This window comes from Zootoca vivipara, chromosome 11 (genome assembly GCF_965207765.1).
Source record: "Zootoca vivipara chromosome 11, rZooViv2.hap1.1, whole genome shotgun sequence".
NCBI lineage: Eukaryota > Metazoa > Chordata > Lepidosauria > Squamata > Lacertidae > Zootoca > Zootoca vivipara.
This window is the reverse complement of record NC_142594.1, coordinates 5167341-5191291: the sequence shown is the minus strand read 5'-3', so window position 1 is coordinate 5191291 and position 23951 is coordinate 5167341. Positions and strand designations below refer to the sequence as shown.

Here is a 23951-nt window from a genome sequence, read left to right as displayed (position 1 = left end):
CTGTGGTTAAACCACTGAGCCTAGGGGCTTGCTGATCAGAAGGTTGGCAGTTCGAATCCCTGTGATGGGGTGAGCTCCCGTTCCTCGGTCCCAGCTCCTGCCAACCTAGCAGTTCCAAAGCACCTCAAAATGCAAGTAGATAAACAGGAACCGCTACAGCGGGAAGGTAAACGGCGTTTCCATGTGCTGCTCTGGTTTGCCAGAAGCGGCTTTGTCATGCTGGCCACATGACCTGGAAGCTATACGCCGGCTCCCTCGGCCAATAATGCGAGATGAGCGCGCAACCCCAGAGTCGGTCACAACTGGACCTAATGGTCAGGGGTCCCTTTACCTTTACCTTATTCCATAATCAAGAGAGATATTCCAGATGGTGATAAAAACAAGCAACTTCACATTCCACAAGTGTATGTGCTTATATACAGTATATTAGTAGAATGCTTTGTGTCATTGAGAAAAAGGGGGGGGTAGGAGGACCACTGCATAATAAGAAAGAAGGCAATTGCCTGACCCAGCAATTTCATATTCCTCTGACAATGTTTTGCCAAAGAGCAGAAAGCAGCAGCAGCAAAGTCTCTCTTGTTCGCAGGAGCACAGAGGCCAACAAGGGCTTTGAGCCCCCTCTGAACTTCACCTGCAGGGACAGCTGCTGCATAGGAAGCAGCCTTAGACTGGATCAGACTATTTGTCCATCTAGCCCACTGCTGACTACTCTGACTAGCAGTGGCAATCCAGGGTCTCAGGCAGAGATCTTTCGCATTACCGCTTGACCTTTTTGAACTAGAGATGCCAAGGATTGAATGTGCTGTACCACAAACTGAGGCCCATCCCCCTTAAAGGTTGTTCCTTCATTCAGAATTCCAAATTCCCTGATTCAGAATTCCAGGGAGAAGGGATTGGCTTTCATATGGTCCTCATCAAGGCCAACATGTGAACCAGCCTTAGGTCTTCTTATAGCTCTGTCAGTTGAGCCTGAGATCTCAGTCTCAGGGTTGTGGGTTCGAGCCCCCATTGGGCAAAATGTTCCTGCATTGTAAGGGGTTGGACTAGATGGGGTCACCTCCAACTGTACAATTCTACGGTTCTAGGACTCAACACTATGCATATTTCCCATGAGCAGGTGCTCAACTGAATGTATGCTTACACCCATTTCAGTAGTATTAAATTAATCTGTCCTGCTTCAAGATCCTTCTAATACTCTTTTCCGTGAGATGCGTATTTTTGTATCATTGTATTTGATCATCATCATTGTGATGTTAAGAACATAATAAAAGCCCTGCTGGATCTGTCCAAAGGCCCATCTAGTTCAGCATCCTACAAGATGTATGCAAGCAGAATCTGAGTGCAATAGTACTTTCTGCTTTCTTCTGCTTTCGTGATTCCTAGCAACTGATGTTGACAGGCATATGAGAAATTAGCCATGAATTTGTCCAATTCTCTTTTAAAGTTGTCCTAGTTGGTGGTCATCACTACATCTTGTGTTTTTATTTTGGGGCTTTATGTTGTAAACTACCCTATGATCTTCAGGTGCCAGGTGGTACATCATAATAATAATAATAATAATAATAATAATAATAATAATAATAGACTCAAGACAACGTACTATGGGATTAAAATATGTCAAGAATGCTTTGATGGTGTTTCCTGCTTGGCAGGGGGTTGGACTGGATGGCCCTTGTGGTCTCTTCCAGCTCTATGATTCTATGATTCTATGATAAAATTGGCCACAACTTTATTAAGTTTCAGATGTAGGGAGACCTTGGCTCAGTCACTGGGCGTTTATCCTTCCCAGTCCCCAGCCTGGGAGGCTTCAGGTTTATCCAGAATGTGTGGCGATTGGGCTGGCACTGGAGAACATATGTTCAAGCAGAGAGCCCACCCCCGTTTCGCTGCCATCGCAGGGGAGAGCAATGACAACCTCTCGGCGTATGGCCAAAGCCTCTCCTCAAGGCCCCTTTAACGGGGAACCCTGGGATCACTGCCGCAAGGGGGGGCGTGGGTCACCGCTTCACACACACACACCCCATTTAGCCAACTGACGCTTCGCAGGTAAGATTCACCTTCCGTTGTGTGGGCACGGCAGTCCCTCCCCCTACCTGGCCTATCCCCTGGCAACGCCTCCCCAGGCGGGATTGGGCGATTGGCTGAGGTAGGCGGAGACCTTCAGGTATCCAGCCTGGGGAGGGTGGAGCCAGCCCGTACTGCCGGGAAGCACACTGGGATCTGGGGGGCTGCGTGCAACCACACAAAAGGCACCCTCCCATTCGATGTGGGGGGCAGTCATGATATTCAAACCCACAGCAGAATCTGCTCTTTTAGGCACAAAACCATCTGAACGTTGCAACTGTCACAACTCCTTTTAAAAATAGGTAGATTGATAGATAATCAACCTTTGAAGCACAAGTGATAAATCACTATAGACAAATGGCTCACCATGTGGTAGAAACTGTCTCATTGAACAATTTGCAGTGCAATCCTGTGCCTACCAACTCGGGACTAAATCCCATTGAGTTCAATGGTTTTTCTTCCAGGTAAATGGGCATGGAACCGGCAGTCTACAAGTTCCCTCCATGTGGTGCCAGTAACATGCACTTGGGTTCAGTGGTGCTCATATTAATTCTTTTCCTTGGAGCTCTAAAGTTGTGGAGTGTCAATTTCTTCCTGAGTTGCGATTTCTGCAGCAATGAGCTTTGTGGCAGCGGATAAAAGACATTGATGCAGTGTGCATGGTTCATAACAACAACAAAAGTTTAAAAAGAGTAAAGCAGGACAGCCTTATTAATGGAGGAAGTGAGGTCAGAGGTCTTTGCAGTCTTAACAAGATAACAAAATTTATGAACCACCACAGTAGAAGTATGTAGTTACCCTCAGTCTGTTGATATAATAAGCCCACTTGGGGCTCATAGTTGTTTCACTTGAATTTGTTTTTGTCTCTGTTATCTTTCCTTATTTTGGGCTTTCTTTTGCCTTACTTGCTGTCATAGAGAAAATGTGTGTGTTTGTGTGTGTGTGTGTACGCATGAGAGAGAGAGATGTTCCCTAAAGTGCTTATCAGTAGTTTGGTTTAGATGAGACAATATTTAATAGTTATTGAGGAAGGAGTATTGCATGTAAAACTCTGAAATATGAGAGCAGCTATAATTTTGGTTCATTGGTTCACTTTTTTTTTACAATTTCACATTATTCAAGTTTATGTAATGTTTCTAAATTTGAGTAGCAATTTTAAAAGAGAACCTAATTACTAAGAGATCATAAAGAAAGGTGATTCATTCTGAGTGTCCGGAGGTGTGTGTGTGATGATGCCACTAAAGCAAAAGCAAATACCCAAAGTCTGCTTTTTGAGTCTTCTCATAATTCAAAAAGTAAAATTCCTGAGCTTTTCCCATCACATTGCCATGGCCATACATCCGAGTTCTCCCTGACATTCCCCCGGTGCCATTCTTACACCCGGAAACCGAAACATGTCGGGAATTTTCCTGATGTATGGTGAGCTTATCCCTGATTAACAGCTTTGAGTGTTTGGTCCCAGATGAGTTATATATTTATTACATTTATATCTGCCTTTCCACCAAGGAGCTCAAGATGGCATACATCCTCCCCTCCATTTTATTCTCAAAACAACCCTGTGAGGTAGCTAGACTGAGAGACAGTAACCAACCCAAGGCCACCCAATGAACTTAATGTCTGGGGGCAGATTTGAACCTCAGAGTCTTACCCTTCCTAGTCTGAGACTCTAAATTTCAAAACTATGTTCACTGTACACACTGGATGAACAAAATATTGATGCTATCTATGTAGGGAAAAATAACATAACATAACAGCATAACATAAAACATAACATAACAACAACATAACATAATATAATATAATATATAGAGAGATTTTGTTTCTGCAGAGCTCTTTTTGAAGAAATGAGATTGCTAAAGTCTGGCCACAGTATCAAACATAATGAGTGCAGATTTTTATCCCCATTAAAGGACACTCCATTGGCAATTATATAATTTTTACTTATTTTTTGCAGACAGCCAAACTGCCCATTTCTGTCACCAAAGCAGACTCATTGTTTGTATCATCCTGCTATGTTGCAAGATGTATTTTTCCTCAGGGACTGATGTGTGATAAATTGTGTGGTCAGACATGCGATAACATGGCTGCTCGTATCCTCCCGGACAGCTCCCTCCCCAAGTGGTTATATGTGCACACCATATAACTTTGCAAATGACCCTGTAAATAAGTAAATGCCATAAATGTTAGCCCCTATCAGTCCAGCTTGGACCAGATGTGGGTGCTGGGAAGAATTCCTGAAGCTTCCCCTAGTTATGATAACAGTAACTGTTGCAGTTAAATCTCTTCTTCGGAAAGGATATTGAAACTTCTAGGACAGTTGCTCAAGATTTTCAGAGGCTTGCTAGGTTTTTATGTGTGCTAAAAATTCTGGCTGCACAGGAACAGGGAGACTAGCCCTCTGCTCTCTGGTGCTATGAAACAAAACCAACCAGAATTATATTAATTTCAGCTTCATTGGAAACATGTAAGAGAGGAGGGGGGGAATCCATGATTGCCAAATGGAAAAGGTTTAAAATTGATGAGGAAAGAAATTTTCATTTCCAAGCTTCCAAGCAGGCTATTAAGATCAACAGAGTAAAGAAAAACTGCTTGGCAGTGTCCCCTGAAGAAAACCATTTTGCATCTATTTAGTTAAAACTTGGCAAAACAAATCCAATTTTAGCGGTTTCAGATTTCTCAGTGCACTCATAGTGTTATCCTCGCTTAGTTACTGTGGTTTGAGAGACACCGTGTAACTCCAACTTTCTTTTTATTAAAAATCAAAGCAAAACAGACTATGTTTTTTTAAGTGTCTTGAAGTTTCAATTTCCTTGCTAAAACTTTTCACCTTTGCACCATAAGGTACCCTCCAGCATTCCATAGATGAGAACTGAGACACTCCTGTGTACTTTTACACCTCTGTTTTCACAACAAGACCTAAGTGCCCTCCACCCTAGAGTGCTGAATGCTCTTCTCCTGCTCCTTTTTTTTATTTCTTTCCTCTGCAATATTCCATATGTCCTGGATGGGCTTACGGATGTGTTGGGAAACTGCCCAGAAAAAGTTTTCTTTCTTAAAACTGTTGAATATTTAATATATGTTTAATCTCACAATAGATTTGGCTGAAACTTAAACACATTCAGAAACATTAAGTCTCAGAATACACTGTTATGGGGAGAGGATAAGTAGCACAGTGGCATCATCAGAAAACAGGCTATGGATTTCAAAAGCAATAAGGGATGGAGTTCCACAACGGAGGTGCCACCACAGAGAATTGTGTATCCAAAACAATGAGCATTCCCCACTGGCAAGGTCACAGTCTTGTAGAAGCTATCCACAGGGTCCAGAATGGGCCAGCTGAGGAGAGGCCATACATCTCTCTCTGTATGGCACCACCCCTTCTCTCAAAGGCATTTTCCACGACCTAGACACACTTGGCTGGTCCCTCCCAGCTTGCTTTTATTAGCCAAGAACAGCAAGGCCCAGCCCACGTGTGGTTGGCTCCACCTCCTGAAACAGATTCCACAATACTGAATCAGACTGTGCCTTGAGAACCTTTGCATGCAGAAGAGGCAAGCACGTGCTCTGTACAGTGCAAACAAGTTTCCTCTAAGGCACAGGTGGTGAACCTGTGGCCCTCCAGATGTTGCTGGACTCCACCTCCTGTCGGCCCCAACCAGCCTAGCCCACGTTCAGGCATCCCAGCTCTACTAAGTGCGATGTGATGGGTCTAGTTCCCCCCGCTACAAAAAAGTACACACAACAGGAAGCAATCAGGATTGGGACAATGGGATTATTCTTTTTCCTTCCCATGATCTAATGCAGAGGTCGGCAACCAAAGTCCCATGGGCCAATTCAGGCCCATGAGCTTCCTGAAACTGGCCCCTGGTCATTCTGTGGATCGACGTGGGGATTCCGTGCTCTTTTTTCGCGGTGCCATTTTTTTCTTGCCACGGGGACCGACGAGCGGCAGAAATAGCATGTGTGCATACGCACGGGCGCTCCTCCATCATGGAAGTGCGCCGGTAGACACATGGGTGCTCCTCACCCGGACACGCTATTTCCGGCACACTTCCAGGACAGAGGAGTGCCCATGTGTACATGCTATTTCCGGCACTCTTCTGACCCGGAAGAGCGCCGGAAATAGCTTGAGCGCATGCATGGGCGCGCACACTCCGGCCCACCAAGAGGTCTGCCGGGGAGTGGACCAGACTGGTCTCAAAAAACGTTGCCGACCCCTGATCTAATGATATGTGCCCCCAGGAGAGACGCCTCCACGGGATCCAATGGAACTTCCCTCCCAGAGATAACAATAACTTGGAGGTTGTGGTGCATTTTCATTGGGACCACTGTGAAGGTGAAAATAGTTTATTAACCGATAAAAACCACACCCATTTCTCCTGCACTTCAGTCTTCATCCTTGTCTCCCACTTTTAGAGTGAGGGGAAGCTACATGTGTTTAACAGCATATATTGTTTGGCCTTTAATCTATAAACAAATTATTATGGAGGTTTTAAACACGGAGAATTATGTTCATAAGTGGAATGTATCTAAGAAAAAGATCAGAAGACAGCTTGTGGGAGTTTCGGCATAACAGCCCCTCTGCTCCTGCCACATGTCAATGAAATGTGAAGTTCCTGAATGGGAATCAGATTCTAGAGTTGGAGCAGTGGACAACTGACCTTGGCACCATCTTCCTTCTGGCTGTGACAGTCTTTGCCAACCTGGCGCCTTCAAGACGTTTAGGCTGCAACTCCCATCACCTCCAGCCAGTACAGCTGTGTCAGCTGAGAAAGATGGGAGTTGCAGTCCAACCATCTGGAGGGCACCAAGTTGGAAATGGCTGGATTATGAGGTCAGAAAATGTGGCAGCCCAGAAAGAACACCAAGAGCAGAGCAGAGCAGAGGTTCTTAACCTGCGATCCTTGGTCAGGCTTCAGGGGGTCCACGAACAAGGGGCGCACACAAAAAAACGTGGCTTTTCAACTTCCATTTCTTTTACGTTTGAAAATTTTCTTTGTAGAGTGTTATTAAGAGAGTTCATAGCTTTCATCAGATCCTCAAAGAGCTCCATAACCCAAGGAAGGTTAAGAACGGCTGTAACAGGGGGTTGTCTCAGTTCACGGAAGTTGAAGGATCACTAGGTTGGCCTGATTTAAACCAGGTTTTCAAACTTCTGTCACTCTGCTTTCTAGCATATGATAAATTTGTTGTTGTTTAGTCGTGTCCGACTCTTCGTGACCCCATGGACCACAGCACGCCAGGCACTCCTGTCTTGCACTGCCTCCCGCAGTTTGGTCAAATTCATGTTTCTAACTTCGAGAACACTGTCCAACCATCTCGTCCTCTGTCGTCCCCTTCTCCTAGTGCCCTCAATCTTTCCCAACATCAGGGTCTTTTCCAAGGATTCTTCTCTTCTCATGAGGTGGCCAAAGTATTGGAGCCTCAGCTTCACGATCTGTCCTTCCAGTGAGCACTCGGGGCTGATTTCCTTCAAAATGGATAGGTTTGATCTTCTTGCAGTCCATGGGACTCTCAAGAGTCTCCTCCAGCACCATAATTCAAAAGCATCAATTCTTCGGCGAGCAGCCTTCTTTATGGTCCAGCTCTCACTTCCATACATCACTACTGGGGAAACCATAAATTAACCTGTGATAAATTCAGTGCTATTTTTCTAGAAAAAGAGGTGCCAGAACTCATCATGTTTTCTTATAATGGCAATGGTGCTCATTGTCTATTTCACTTTTGCATATCTATGTTTAACTCTCCCCACAACACACCAGTGAATAACTATTTGTACTTCAGTTTCACCAATGGATGCGTTTCGTGCCCGTTGTACATTAAAATCTCCTTAATTGCCCTCAAAGTCACTTTTAGATCACTCTGTGAATGCCACACAATTCCTAGGTGAGGTCCCAAGCTGCAGGGGACAAAGAATAACTTGTCAGACAAGCGGTACCCTGATGTGTTTAATTAGATATTTTGCTGGCTGCATAGGCAAATGTAGGAGTTCGGCTGCACACCCCATATTCATGCACAGCTGCAGAGATACCTTTTCAAAGGAAACCAAAGGAAGGGCAAAAGCAATGTCAATATGTTGGCATTATGTCTGGTGGTTTGATTTTAGGCACGCTAGACAGCCTATTGTGTTAAGATTCCCTCACTATTAGGATACTGTTGTTACAAATTTGTATTGCACCGGTGTCTAGAGCTCTTATTATGAGCGGGTCCCATTGTCTTCCTCTCACTACAAATTACTAGCATGAGATATTCCCTGGTCTAAAGAGCTTTTCATTTATTTTGAAGCCATCTTAACACACACAAGATGAGAGGGAGGAAGAATATAATGAAAATTCACATGTTTAAATAAAGTGGGTGCTTGATTTTATTCAGATGCTTCCCAGACTGACATTAATACAAGGTGCAGTGTAGAGGTATAACAAGGGCCCTCAGATAAAGCATTTCTCAAGCCTAAATCATCTTTCAGACACAATGCTCTGTGCTGCGCTCCTTGGTGAAATGAGGGAGGGTGCTATCTACGTGACTTGTTTTGTCATGGGGAGGGGAGCCCTTAGATTAGCTGACATTGGAAACCAGCCATTTAAACTCCCCCCAACCAAAACACTTTGATCCACCATCCCATTGTATTGCTGAAAGCCTTGTTTTCACTTGTGGTAACTTCACTTTTAGTTAAGGAGAAAGATGATTTACTTCAAAGTGTCTCTTTGAGGATACTTGTAATGATGACTGATGTTCAAAGAAGCAAACTCTTGTTACTCCTGGATAAATATTTCCGTACGACACAAAAACAAAACAAAAGCACCCACCAACCCTCCAGTTTCGTTGTAAACAAGCTAGATGAATGAATGTCACACTGATAATGCATTCAAAATGCACAGAATGGGCCAGATAGTTCTGAAGGTAGCCTGGCCTTGACCACACAAACCGCTTGAAATTTCTGCTGGGGGAAACAAAGTAGAAATTCAGATCCTGCCATTTCAAAGTGGACTTTTCCCAATCTGTTTGAAATCGTAGAATTGAAAGGGAAATAAAAGGCGAACTAATCCAATCAGCCACAGCCTCTATGACCCAGCTCAGCTTACATGATCTATTCTAGACAGTGTATTACCACCAGCAGATGTTGGCTACAGCACTTGCTAGTAGAAACACCATACATCTGCACTGGACATACATTAGGGTGCAGGCTCCATGCTGGCACCTGAAGGCAGTATGCATAGGAGTGGGTTCCCTGTTTTGGGGTTGACACCAATTGTGTGGAATTCTTCATGGCCATGTAATTTTAGCCATGTTGGGTGTCATGTTTAAATGGAGCCCAACTCTTGTTCATTGAAGCAAGTAAGTGAAATCATATGATCAAGAGGGAGCAAAACAAAGACTAGGGTCACTAGTCAGTTTGAGCTGGTGTGGGGGGGATTTCTTCCAATCGCCTCCAACCAATATAATCATTCAGAACTTATCGAAAGAACTGGCAGAGGTGATTTCAGAACCACTGGCAGTTATCTTTGAGAATTCCCGGAGAACAGGCGAAGTCGCAGCAGACTGGAAGAGGGCAAATGTTGTCCCTATTTTCAAAAAGGGGGAAAGGGAGGACCCAAACAATTACCACCCAGTCAGCCTGACATCAATACCAGGAAAGATTCTAGAGCAAATCCTTAAGCAAACAGTCTGTGAGCACCTAGAAAGGAACGCTGTGAGCACTAAAAGTCAGCATGGGTTTCTGAAAAATAGGTCATGTCAGACTAATCTGATCTCATTTTTTGACAGAGTCACAAGCCTGGTAGATGAAGGGAACGCTGTGGATGTAGCGTATCTTGATTTCAGCAAGGCCTTTGACAAGGTGCCCCATTATATTCTTGTAAAGAAGTTAGTAAAATGTGGGCTAGACAATGCTACCATTCAATGTGAGCACTGTGCGGAGCACCGGATCGAGGAGCCGGTCTGCAGAGTCAGCACCCAGCAACGCCGTGCTGGATTGAGGAGGCACTGCTCCGTGCGGCGCTGCTGGGCGCTGACTCCACAGACCAGTGCTCCGTGCAGCGCTGCTGGGTGCCGACCCAGCAGGCCGCTTCCTTGATCCGGCGGCCTGCCGGGTCTGCGCTGATCAGCGCTGCGTGGAGCACCAGATCGAGGAGCCAGTATGCAGAGTCAGCGCCCAGCAACGCCGCACGGAGCATCGCCTCCTCAATCCAGCACGGCGTTGCTGGGCGCTGACTCTGCAGACCGGCTCCTCGATCCGGTGCTCCACGCAGCGCTCACATATGTTCTAGTGCCCGTTTATTTAACGGGCTGAACTACACTAGTAAATAAATAAAAGATGGGATTCCAACACGCCCCACACACCATTTTGTTGCTCTGCTACTTTTTTCAGTCAAACCAATCTAGTGAATGATGTTATAGGCCTCTATACAATATGGTGTTTTAATTCCCATTTGCACCAAGGAAGAAAATAGTGTATTAAAACCTAATTTCTTCAGCCATTTTCTTGCATTTGGACATTTAAAATAAGTTAGTACAGTTTTTACAGTGCACACAGGGAAACTGAATCAAAAACACTGTCATAAACCAAGAGGAAAAGAAAACAATTACATTACCTTCAGGTGAAAGCAACTTCAAATATATTTTATGTTGCTCTGTAGTTGATCTTCCTAACCAGAACATCCCGGAAAAATGATTCCAATTTTCAACATTACGGGGTTGGGGGTGGTGGTAAGAGAAATAATCCGTTTTGAGGTAGACACTTCCTTACTTTGCAATATTAAAAGATCACGAATTATTGATAAGTTATTGGAATTTCCTTCTTAATGTTTGAATTTTGTTGCATTCAATATTTAAGTTGCATGAACTTCTCAAAGAAACTATTCGAGAGCAAAAAATTAAGGTTGTAGCTAGCCCCAAAAAGAATGCAGAGTAAAGGCTTTTTAGTATGTTGCTTTGGACGCAAAGATAGATGAGGCCGGCTCCAGTATAAGGGTTTCTTTAAAACCTTTATTTTCCCCTTATTTATTAAGATAACCTATCAACAGAACAAATCCCTAGGTCTGATTCAGGATGTATTCATTACCAGGCATATCGGCATAAACAGTTGTTTAGCAAACATGTATGGCAATTACTCAACAGCCATCTTTAAATGTGTTTTGTGAGTCTGTTGGATGAGTGTCATATGAAAGTGTGGAGAATGTACGCAGAGTGAGAGCATGAATAAGGCCACATGTGGCCAGGTCGATATATGCATACCGTGTTTCTCATATTATAAGTCATGTCTTATATTAACTTTTTCCTGAAAAAAACACAGCATGGTTTATTTTCAAGGGATATCTTAATTAAAAAATAAGTACCGGTACCGGTATCTGTACAGACCACAGACCTGCTCCCACCGGGTCTTCGCGCGCGGCAGGCAGAGGCTGCAGCCGGGTCCTGGGGCTGCACGCGCGGAAGGCAGAAGCTGCAGCCGGGTCCTGGGGCTGCGCGCGCGGCAGGCAGAGGCTGCAGCCGGGTCCTGGGGCTGCGCGCGCGGCAGTCAGAGGCTGCAGCCGGGTCCCGGGTGTCCGCGTGCAAAGGCTACAGCCGGGTTCTGGGGCTGCACGCGCTGTGCGCTGAGGCTGCAGCCAGGTCTCGGGGGTTAACGCGGCAGCAGCAACCCTTCTTTGCCACAGACCTTCTTCCACCACCCGGTACGGCTTATTTTCGAGGTATGCCTTATATTTTTCCACCTCAGGAAAATCCTGCCATGCCTTATTTTGTAGGGATGCCTTAAAAATATAAGAAACACGGTAGGTCTTCCATTATATTGGGAAATGGACATGTGATGTGAACAGTATCATTTGGGAAGTTCGCATAGTAGTTCATCAACGTCTCTATCTGATTTGAATCCAGCAGGCTAAATTAGCTGCACACATTCCCACGGACATCAATGAGACATGAGTTAAATTACGGCCAGCTCTTCCCGTTTGTTTTAGTGAGACCTAAGTGCAACAATTTCATTCATTTGCAACCCTATGATGATTGCTTCGGAAGTTAATATACATGGAAACCATAGCTACGGTATTAAATGGGGGGTGTACAAAATCTGTGGTCGGTTCACATTGTCCATCACTGTTTGGTGATTTTTCATAACAGCTAGGCAACACATGATGAGACTCTTGTCAATATGTGAAGATCCTTGGTGTTTATGCAGATTCACCAGTAAACTCGCACTCATCCCATCACAATCACCACCATGTTATCTTGGAATAGGCAGGACAGGGGTGCTGCTTTCAACTCTGGGTCTAGCTCTTCGTCATAGCTGCCAAGTCTCCCGTATTCCCCGGGGAAACCCCATTTTTCCAGCTGTTCCCAGCTGAAAAAACGGATTTTTTTGTTTTTTCCTGGTTTATTCTGGCACGGCGGCCATTTTGGAACTAGACGGAACATGCTCAGAAGCGACTTTTGATGCTGCTTTGCCCAGTTCCAAAATGGCTGCAGCGCGACTTCTGGTGCGGCGGCCATTTTGGAACAGGGCAGAGCCGCATCAAAAGTAGCTTCTGAGCATGCTCCGCCAAGTTCGAAAATGGCGGCAGCGCTACTTCCGGTCTGCTACTTCCGGTCCAGTCCCTTATTTTTCAGGCCGGAACTTGGCAGCTATGCTCTTCATTCTTGAGTTCTTAAACTTCTGCCCTGAAACCCAAAACATGATTCTATGGTAGTCAGAGGCTGCCAGTTCCTTTTGCAGCCAATGTATTTTTACTAGGAGACAGCCAATTAATTTTAAACAATATAGGACACTCTACAACCATCAGAATGCCTTGACTTTTGTTCCCTGTATTGACCTAGACTGGATTTGAACCACTGATCTAGAAGTAATATGCTCTGTAACCCATTAGTAATCTGTTGAGGCATCAAGTTTTAGCCTCACCCTCTTTGCCCACCCCACCCCTATCATATAAAAACAGCAACTTTTCCCTCCTCAAAAGAGAAAATTGAGCATGTATGGGGGGAAACAGGCATTTGCCCACACCCTTCATTACATAATACGAAGCAGTGTAAATGCAGGTTTACATTAGTCTATTCATTGTGTGCATTCAGTCTCTAGACATCTACTTCAAAGGAAATAAAAGGAGTATGGCTCATTAAAAGATAAACAAGATAAGCAAAGCAGACAATGTCAATGTCAGCACAGGCCCAGATCCTTAAGTTAGTTACACTTTTCAGTTTGAGGCAATATATAAATCTATTCTCCATTACTGGGGTGGGTGGGGGGTGGGGAGGAAGGGATTAGTCTTCTCAAAACAGCGAGAGCCAAATTCTCTGCTCAGTCAAATACGAATAGCCTTAATGTATGATTTTCTCCTTTTTACTCCATCGTACATTGCATTATTTCGCATTAAGGCACAATTGTGTAACATCTGCAGAATTATGGAAATAAAAGACTGTGGGGGGGGGAAGTAACACAATAGAACATGTGGTAGAGGGGTTGCTTTAGATGCCCAACAGATCTTTTGCCTGATACATCCACGGTTACAAGTACACTTCAGTAATCAGGCAGAATCAAGCCATATGCATCCATTGAGCTATGTGAAGACATTTAGAGTGTACAGGGAACTCTTAATTTGATTGATTGATTGCAATTATTTATATCCTGCCTTTCAGGATACAAATCCATTAAAGCTGGCTTACAAGTAACATTAAAACTGCATTAAAAATCAAACTGCAATACAGGCAGCTGTGGGGGTTACGTTCCAAGGCACCATGTGAAATCGCGTATATTTGAAACACCATTTGAAAAAGCCTGCAAATACCCTGTTCTGCCCCACCCCATTCCACCTCTTTCTTTGGCATTTTTGGATCACTTCCAGGTTCTGCATGATGCGTGTATGCACGGTCGCAAACATATTGAATGTGCATAAATTGGCGGAGTGTGTGTGTGTGTGTGTGTGTGTGCCTGTATCATCATATAACAACTTGTTAGGATCCTTCCAACAGGACAGTTTTTAGGATTGGGAGAGAAAGTCCAGCAGCAGTAGCAGAGCCACAGAAGACAGAATCAGAATTCAAAACAACTTTTACATATCGGAGGACTGGGCCCAAATTAACAGAATAAAACTCAATAGGGACAAATGTAAGGTTCTATACTTAGGCAGGAAGAACAAGATGCACAACTATAAGATGGGCGACAACTGGAATTCCAGTAATACTTAGGAAAAGATATTGGACATGCTTCCCTTTGGCATCTTGGTATATACGACATTTACACTAAAAATTCAGATTGATATTAAGTACATATCCTTTCACTACAGTTTGCAAATATGGAAAATGTTGGATTTAGATCTCTGGACCTGATTGAATAGTGAGGGGATGGGAGTGCCAGGATTCCAACCCAGCAGGTGTAACTGATATTTGTCCACATGGCTGTGGCTTCAGATCTCTTGACCACTGAAGAGGAGCTGGGTCTTAAGGTCTTCCAGGGGAAGGGGAATTATCTCAGGAAGCCTGGGTCATTCCATCTTGGTGGGTTTGTACTGGTGGGGTTCTACATTTGAATGTTGCCATCCTCCCAGCAGAGCTTTTGAGAAGGAAAGAATAGCTCAATGTTGAAAGCATGTCTGAATCTTGGTATAGAGTCTGGAAAAGGTCTTTGCTCCAGTCCTTGCAGAGTTGTTGCCAGTCAGAGTAGGCTAGGTACTGCTAGGCTAGGTCGCATCGAGTAGATGGTCTCGCCTTTATATGATCCTGAGTTCCTTAGAAGAAAGGTGGCATATAAAATGATGAAAACAACAAATTTACTGCCATTTACTATAGCAGGAGGGGACGCGGGTGGCGCTGTGGTCTAAACCACAGAGCCTAGGGCTGCTCTGGGTTTGCCAGAAGTGGTTTGTCATGCTGGCCACATGACCCGGAAAAACTGTCTGCGGACAAACGCCGGCTCCCTTGGCCTATAGAGCAAGATGAGCGCCGCAACCCCAAAGTCGTCCGCGACTGGACCTTACGGTCAGGGGTCCCTTTACCTTTACCTTTACTATAGCAGGATAATGTTGGGCTATATCACTGAGTTAAATGCTGGGTGTTTCCAGGCACTAGAAAGAGTATTTTAAAACAAAAAATAAGGTGCGCTGCAGATGGTTACATGTAACCCTGATCCAGCTATAATCACAGAAACTAGTCAGATATATCTACTGATGCATCCCTGTCTATCTGCAGCCAAATTGCATTACAGTCTGATGGGTATCCCAGTGGAGCTCATTGCCCATCCCAGCATAGTAGGTTGTGTACAGGTATCTCTAGCTAGATAAGGGTGGTAAACCTTAAAGCTTCCCACTACAGCGGATTGGAGCCCGTACACAGCAAGGTGGAAACGTTTCAAGCAGGATTTAATTTGAAGAGGGTGGCACAGATTGGAGCCATCAGATCTTTGGCTGTCCTGACTCCATCCCTTCCCTACACTAGCTTTCTCCACCAGGGATATGCTGGCTTCGTCCAGCCGGGACTCCAGCAGTCTCTTGTGCCCACCTGCAGTTTGGGTGGGTGCAGTCAGGATTCCCAGGAGTAGAACCCACTGACCATTGGAGCTTGTCACGATTGGACAGAGAGACCTCTCCCACCTTATCCAACCCCCCTCTAGTGTGGTGGAATGGGTGCTTGGATTGTTCTGTCCTTTAGGGAATGGCACCAACAGACACTGGAAGATCTGAATCCCGAGGGACTCATGAAGAAGGGTAGCGAACAATTCCCATCTTATCAAGTAGTTCTGAAATATTACATAGAGGGGTTGTCTAATTTTTTTCCCAATATACAGAAATTCTTCTTCATTAACATTCCAAAAATTAGTAAATACACTGATCTTTTCTGGATACTATTTCAGTTATAGTAATGCACAATCCAGTTAAAGCTAAGGACCATGGTATCTAAAATGCTGGCATTTGGCTTGCTTGTGTCTAGAGTTAAAATAACATTGTTTTGCAAATCTCCAGGGCTCTGGCTCTCTTCTAAAGTTCTTGTCTTAATCTGTTTTATCCTGACGTGCATCTTAATTTCTTTGGCACCGTGCATATGCTTCCATGCTTCCAGGCAACTTTGCACTTTAGCAGTGAATCTTATTTTATTCCTTTTAATATCCTTCACCAGCCCGCAGATCTCTACAGCTATAAAACAGCTGTAACAAATTGAGGCCATTTTCTTCTTATCCATTTGCACAATGAGACTCCTAGGAATTTCCTTCTTGGCTTGTGATTGTCAATTATAGATTTCTTTTAGAGACTTTTTAAAAGTACAGTTACCCCATCATCACATTCTCATGAAGTGAGCTATAAAGTGCCGGTATTTCCATTTTACAGATGGGAAACTGATGCCAAGAGACACTAGCTTGTCTAAAGCTGATCTGCAAAGCCAAAGAAAAAAGAAGAAAAGAATGGGGATTCAAACAGAGATCTCTCTCCCAGATCTAGGCCACTTTCTTGTGGACAACATTGACTGCTGAAAAAATTGTCACCACACAATTTATAGCAGGGGTGGCTAACTTGTCCTCCGGATGTTATTAGATTTCAACTCCAATATTGGTCTATGGTCACTGGATAATGGGAGTTGCAGGCAAGCATGGCCAATGGTCAGAGATTATGGGAATTGTAGTTCAATGACATCCAATGGGCCACAGATTAGGTGTCCATGTTTTACAGTGATAGCATTCATTCTGTTGCTAAGAAATGTTAACCTATTACTTTACTCAGTATCTTCTTATAGGAGGCCTTCATGATTTGAGACTCATAGAACTGAACACCTACTATGTGTTTTGGCATCTCAGGTGTTTGGCAACTGCCCCACAGGCTCAAAGCACGTTTCTTAATGCTTCTGTTCAGCTGCCAAACATTAATTGTCGGGTTCTCTTCACTTGGCAAGTGACTGGCGGTTCAGACCTGCCCTACAATCTTTTCTGTTCTTCCAGCTTCCACTTTCTTGGCTCCCACTAATTTCTGGGTTCTCGTTTCCTTCAAGAGGCTTGACCAATGGCGCTTTCTTTATCTGTGTTCAAATCCTTTCCACTACCTATGCAAACGAAGACTGAGCTGTCTGTGAAGACTGCTGTTACTGTAAGAATGTGTCTCAGAGGGAGCAGAAATATCATGCACATTGAGCCTGTACTTACATTTTGAGCTTTTATATCTGCAGGTGGAAAGAGGTGGCCAGCTTTTGTTTTCTCCTCTGCTCTTCTGACAGTGCTCTGGAGTCTGAAATTATATCTTTGCAATCTACGCAAAGAAACACGTGTAATTCTGATATTATTATTATTTTTTACTTGTAGCTACCTCATCCCTGAATTCCCAGCTTCAGCAGCTTCAACAGCTTCAACATCTCCAGCAGCAGCAGCAGCAGCAACAACAACAACAAGGCCAAACCAGCCAGCAGCCACAGCCACAAGCCAGCCAGCCACAACATCAATCTCAGCCACAGCCACAGACGCAGCAGCCTCAGCAGCCACAGCCCCCGCCTCCACCACAGACGCAGCAAACACAAAGCCAGAGTCAGCCGCCACCAGCTCAGCCGTCTTCAAGCTCTCCTCAAAAGCCCAACCAGTCACCAGGGCATGGCCTTCCCTCACCTCTCACATCACCAAACTCACTCCAGGTAAGCCCCCTGGTTATCTGAGAATTTGTTCTGGCCACTTCTTCCAAAGTTTATCTTGCTTCTCGGAATACCTCTTCGCTTTGTTTGAGTCACCATTTGCACAGGTTTTCACTTCGTTCCTGGCATCCATCTGTCTTGACCAGGTATCCCCAAACTTCGGCCCTCCAGATGTTTCAGACTACAATGCCCATCTTCCCTGACCGCTGGTCCTGTTAGCTAGGGATCATGGGAGTTGTAGGCCAAAACATCTGGAGGGCCGCAGTTTGGGGATGCCTGGTCTTGACTCTCGAGAGACAATGGAGCAAACATCTGGGAATGAAATCAAACAGCTGCATTAGCAGTACTGAAGTGACCTAGGGCGCAAGCCTGGGCGTATGGAGGTCCTGGGCTGCCCAGACAACAAGACCCTCCCTTGGCCTCACTGATGTGGTCCAAAGGAAAGCAGAGCAATACAATTGGCACTAGCTTGTCTGCAGGAGTTGTCAGAAGGATGTCATCCAACCATCTTAGAGAATTCCCTATGGATTTATTTAGGGTTTCCGTCTTCTCCCAAATATGTCCCACAAGGCAACAGAGGTTGAGGATCATAGTTTTCCTTCTTCTAGATGGGCTGTCTTCCCAGGTTGATGAGCCCCACCTGCCCCTCCCTTTCTTCAAATCTACAGCATGTGCAGAAACCACCTTCTTGACCCACTATTTCTCTTGTCTACGGCATGGGAGCAGGTGGGTAGAGATGGAGAGGTACCGTATGGGATAACTGAAGGGAAAGGTGAGATGCCTCCCACAAGCTGCCAGCTCAGCTACTGATGGGCCGAGATATTACTCTCCCCTCGTTTTATCTTCACAACAATCTTGTGAGACCAGTTGGGTTGAGAGTGAGTGAGAGACTTAAGGGCAATTAGTGGGCTTCATGGCCGAGCAGGGATTTAAGGGCATAAGAAGAGCCTGCTGGATCAGGCCAATCCCCTACATCGTTCAACATCATGGTCTCACAGTGGCCAACCAGATGTCTATGGGGAACCCCAAAACAGGACTTGGGTTCAATTTGTTCAAGGCTGAATGAAAATATTTTTTTTTCCCCAAATCAACTTTTGCCCATAAAAAGGTGGCTTTTGTCCTCCACCTCTTTCTGGTCACCTGCCCCTTATACTTTTCCACAACACCCTGGCAACTTTCAGCCAGTTTATACCCACTCTTAAGCACCAAGACCTACCGTGTTTCTCATATTATAAGACATGTCTTATATTTATTTTTTCCTCAAAAAAACACACTATGGCTTATTTTCAAGGGATGTCTTATTTTTTTCCTTCTCCTCCTGCCGCGGCCGGCATTGCTGCTGCGCCTATCACTATGTCTTATTTTCGGGGTATGTCTTATATTCCTTGAATGCTTAAAAATCCCGCTATGGCTTATTTTATGGGTATGTCTTAAAATATGAGAAACAGGGTACATTAATTGCAAACTATTCCATTCTTGGTTTGCCCCAGGTGTATATAGCATTGCACTATCATTTGTACCTATTTAAAGAAGGGGTGCAGGCTGCACACACACACACACACACACACACACACACACACGAGAACGAGTATGGTGGTATTGATGACTAGGCGTATAGTGCAGTCTGCAAGCATCTGCAAATAAGAACAGCAGTCTGTGAAAAACAGCTGGTGTGAATGTACCCTAAGTCTCCATGTGGTAACAAAGGAGAGTCCATTTCATTCCTCAGGAAGGCAATGATCCACTCACCGCAGGGAAAATAAAATGAACCCAGCAGGGGTTGCATGTACATGCTGATTGCTGCCAGCTAATTTAAATCAATCTTTTGTATGCATGCTGTACCAAACCAGCAGCTTGTACGTAAGCAATAAGAAAGAAGCAAAACCGAACAGTGGGAATTCCTAGGCTGCTTTTCATTGAATGGCAAATGCCTCTTTTTCTAGTGCGTTATCAGCAACTTACACAGAATAAGCCCTAGGCACAAGTATAGGAAAGCCAGGGAAATGTGTACCCCACAGCTTTGGAAGTGGGGTGGGTTTTTATTAGTTCATCACCCAGCATCTTTGGGGAAACTCATACATAAGTCTCATTCATTTGGGATGTTCTCTGCACTGCAAACATGCAGCCACACCCCCTTGCATGCTTATTTGTAAGACTTATTCCTAAATGTGCGTGGGAATGCAACCTTAAACCCTGGCCCAGGTGACTCTTGGGATTGGTGAGAGGAGATTAGTATTTGCCAGAGAGAAGATTCACCTCCTTCATCAAAGTACACTTCCCAGAATTCTTTGGGGGAAGCCACCAATATGAATGTAGTATGGACAAGTCCTCTGTGGTAACTATCCTTCACAAGAGACAGGGAAAGCAGCCAATTTTATTTTGAAACATAAACAGAAGAGAAATCCACCAAAGGGCATGCAAGATAAGGATTCTGGCCACCCCACATCTCTATCTTTGGCTCTTGAAGTTGTCCCTTTAACAGCCTTTTGATCTGCAGCAATGTTACCAGATGGTAAAATGTATGTCAATTCTGTAAAGAGTTTCACCCAGTTTGTAAAGAGTTTCCTTATTGACCTGATTTGCTATACAGTACTGTATTGATTAAAGAGGAGATGGGAAAATCTCACTCATATGCACATACTAATAAATATTGCTGTGTGCCATGTTGCCATGCTACTGGCTGAATGTTAATTAATGGGTGATAAGTGCAGAAGATGACTTCCCATTTGTATGGACAAGGTACCTCTCTACCTGTAGATAGGATCCAGGAATGAAAGTGATTACTATGCACGTGTGAGGAACGCTTGCACAAAAGTGGGCAGAGCAATGGATGTGCTTCTTCCTTCTCTACAGGCTACATCCCAGCCATGCTAAAGTCAGAGCTTTAGACACACGTCCCAACATATTCTCTCCATCAGGCAAGCAAATGGTGTTATCACCATTCTAGGACACATTCAAGCCAGTCGATAGCACTTGAGGAGGCTGGTGAGGAGAGTGGCCTGGGGAAGGGGAATGCCCTTAGAAGAGTCAGCTAAGGCTGTACAGAGAGACCTAGAGTCCCAGATTTGGCACCCTGGTCTGTGCCCCCCCCCCGGCCGTTAACCCTATGCATACTGGAATACAATGGAAATTCCTTCTGAGTCAACATGCCAAAGACTGAACTACAGGTGTGGTACATTTCATCGTCTCAGTGCTGCTGCCAAGCCAGCATAGATGAGTAAATACTGTATGTTTGCCATCTTTAAAATTATTTTAATGCTTCTGTAGGATTGGCTGGGAGATGTTTTGTTTTGTTTTGTTTTGTTTTGTTGTTTCCTCCTGAACCTTGGCTGGCCACTAGTTTTATGGGGAAACCATTCTGAGGAAGGATCAGAGTGTGGGAGGACCATCCTCCTCCCCTGTATTTTCCAGGTACCAACCGATCCTATTGCCACAGTGCACTGTTTCTTGCCTCTAAACTGGCAGCTCAGGGACCAGATGATATTCCTCACTGGCCAGATTTTACCCCCATCTCTCTAGTTGCTGATGCCTACATTAGAACAAGGGGACTTACAATGGCATGAAGCAGGTACTTGACACCATTTTCCATCGCCACTATTGTAAAAGCCTATAAGAAGCCGGTTTGTGTTTGTTTGTGTCTGTTTTTGTTTTTGTTTTTTGTCTGTTGCTTTAACTTAAATATTGACTTGGAATTAAATTCTAGGAAGTAATAGCCTCCAAGGTAAATGGTCTTTATGAACTAGAACGAAGCCGTTTCAGTTTGAAGAATATTAAGGGAATAAAGATCAACTAAGTTACAATTTGACAGGTTAAATTTCATTTCTGAATTCTTGATTTTTCATGTGGGTTTTATCTTCTTACATTATTCAGCGGCTGTCTGAAAGATATTGGTTTAGAACAGGGCAACTTAGAAAGATTGTCAGGGAGAAGCCAGTAATACAGAAGGATGATTGCATTTATTTCAAAAGGCTCTGAAGGATAACAACAATTATAACTAAAAATGTACAGGTGCTGTCATGTCTTCAGACGGAAAATTAAATGAAAGTGACTTTGTTACATATACCTGAGTGAGGTATTTTACTTTCTTTGGTTGATTTTAAATTGATGATGGTGTTGGGCTGCAAATAGAGCTACAAAATTCAGAATGATTCTTGTCAGATTTTTCTGTGTCACGCTATGATTTTATTACTGTTTTGCACTTGGGTCAGCAGACAGTGCCGCATTTCCAGGTTGCATGTTGTGTGTGTGTGTGTGTGTGTGTGTGTGTGTGTGTGTGTGTGTGTGTGTAACAGTATATATGGCTACCTATACTGGTTACCAGGGCCATCTCTCTTTGACCACACTTTTGACCTGGTTTGGTGGTGTTACGCTTCACATAGATTGTGGTATTCATGAATTTACAGCACAAACAGGCTTTTCAGGTGTATAGACTTACTTCTGCAACCTGCAGGAGAAGGTACTTCCAGAGTTCCTAACATGAGGGAGGGAGAAAGGTTGTTTTCTGCTGCTCCAGAGAAGCGGACATGGTGCAATGGATTCAAACTACAAGAAAAAAGATTCCACCTAAACATTAGGAAGAACTTCCTGACAGTAAGAGCTGTTCGGCAGTGGAATTTGCTCCCAAGGAGTGTGGTGGAGTCTCCTTCTTTGGAGGTCTTTAAGCAGAGGCTTGACAGCCATATGTCAAGAATGCTTTGATGGTGTTTCCTGCTTGGCAGGGGGTTGGACTGGATGGCCCTTGTGGTCTCTTCCAACTCTATGATTCTATGAAGTATTATTTCAAGCATGTGATTGAGAGTAAGAACAGAAAACAGTTTACACAATTAAAGTAAACCATACCATGTACTGTGGTAGGAACAGGATGACAGCTGAAGGTCTGGGTTCTAATTTCTTGCAGTTCCTGGCTCCCTTCATGCCAAGGACTTCCAGGCCTCAGTCGTCCTTCTTTTAAAAGTGTACACACTCATACACTCGTCCAAGCAGACATGGACCATTTTTTATTCAATCATACATATGCAGTTGCCAAATCATATGGGTTCATTATACAAATAACCCTTATAAATCCATATCTCATGCAACAGGATCCGATTAAAATCTGCATTTTTAACTTGTGATAAATTAATCAACTTAGGATACCGAGCAATTGGTGAGAAAACAGATCAATCTTAAAATATGACTGGCTACTAGAGCTAAAAATGAACAGTCACTGCTTTTTATGTTTGGGGGATAAAAGGAGGTAAGGGGAAATAAGAAAGGGGAGAGTAGTGGAGAGCCTTAAAAATAAAGGCTAGCAGTTTAGTGATAAGACAGAGTTGCTTAAAAGTAAACTAGAAGACCAGTATTAGGTGGTGCTAGCATGGTCAGGGATTAAGTCAGTAAGCTTAGACTCTAAAGAGACTGACTTCAGTTCCTTTCTGCCTGACCAGAGTGACTTTCTTCCCAACCTAAGTAATATTATTTCAGGTTTTCTGCACTAACTGGGGTGAAAATGCATGAAATACTAGCTATACTTACAGCTGATTCAGGCATTACCTTGCCACAGCTTTGGCATGTGAAAGGAATTTAACCCTTCCCTTCCCTGGTGTGGTCCTGAGGAAAACCCCTCTTCTGAAGAGCTAGTATTTGTATTGGCACCACCTTAATAGCTCCGTGTGTCTACTCATGTGAGCCAAACATCCCACTGAAGAGGGAATTCACACAATTTCACAGATCACCTTCTGTGAGCAAGGTGTACTCTGAAACCAATTGATCTGTGAAATACAGCGAGTTCCCTTTTTATGTTACGCTGCTTATGAGGCCACATGCATAGCCTGTTAAATGCACAATTAAGACACCAATGGCCATAGATTAATGTGAACTTTATATGTAGCAAAAGGTATGCTACCACGGTGGCTGCAGACAGACTCAGGCCCAAACTGATCGCATGAAATATAGGATCACATTTTATGTATCTTTTTTTTTCTTGTTTAACTAGAAGGACCATGTGTAATTGTAAAAGGTAAAGGTAAAGGGACCCCTGACCATTAGGTTCAGTCGTGACCGACTCTGGGGTTGCGCGCTCAGTCTTAAGCTATTTTTGAATCCTTGTAAATTGGGAGATGGTGGTATTTTATTTTGATGCTAGCTAGTGCTAGTGTTCAATTCAGTTCTATCCATATATTTGAACTACACAAACGAGAAAAATCTGCTATGCAGAGGAAGAGCGAAACAGCAGCTGGAGAAAGAGCCCAACTGATTCTCACTCTTTTGCTCACCTACAAAGATTGACAGAAAATGAGGAGATTTCCCAAGGGCTGCCT

General features: G+C 44.1%; 1 protein-coding gene across 1 annotated transcript in view; it reads left to right on the top strand.

Annotated features, from left to right (window-relative positions):
- LOC118092110 (POU domain, class 6, transcription factor 2) overlaps positions 1-23951 on the top strand; it is a 203198-nt gene that overhangs the window by 141141 nt on the left and 38106 nt on the right. The window contains exon 4 of the mRNA XM_088654224.1: positions 17333-17655. Coding sequence (XP_088510350.1) covers positions 17333-17655 — 323 coding nt within the window. The remainder of the gene's footprint in view (positions 1-17332; positions 17656-23951) is intronic.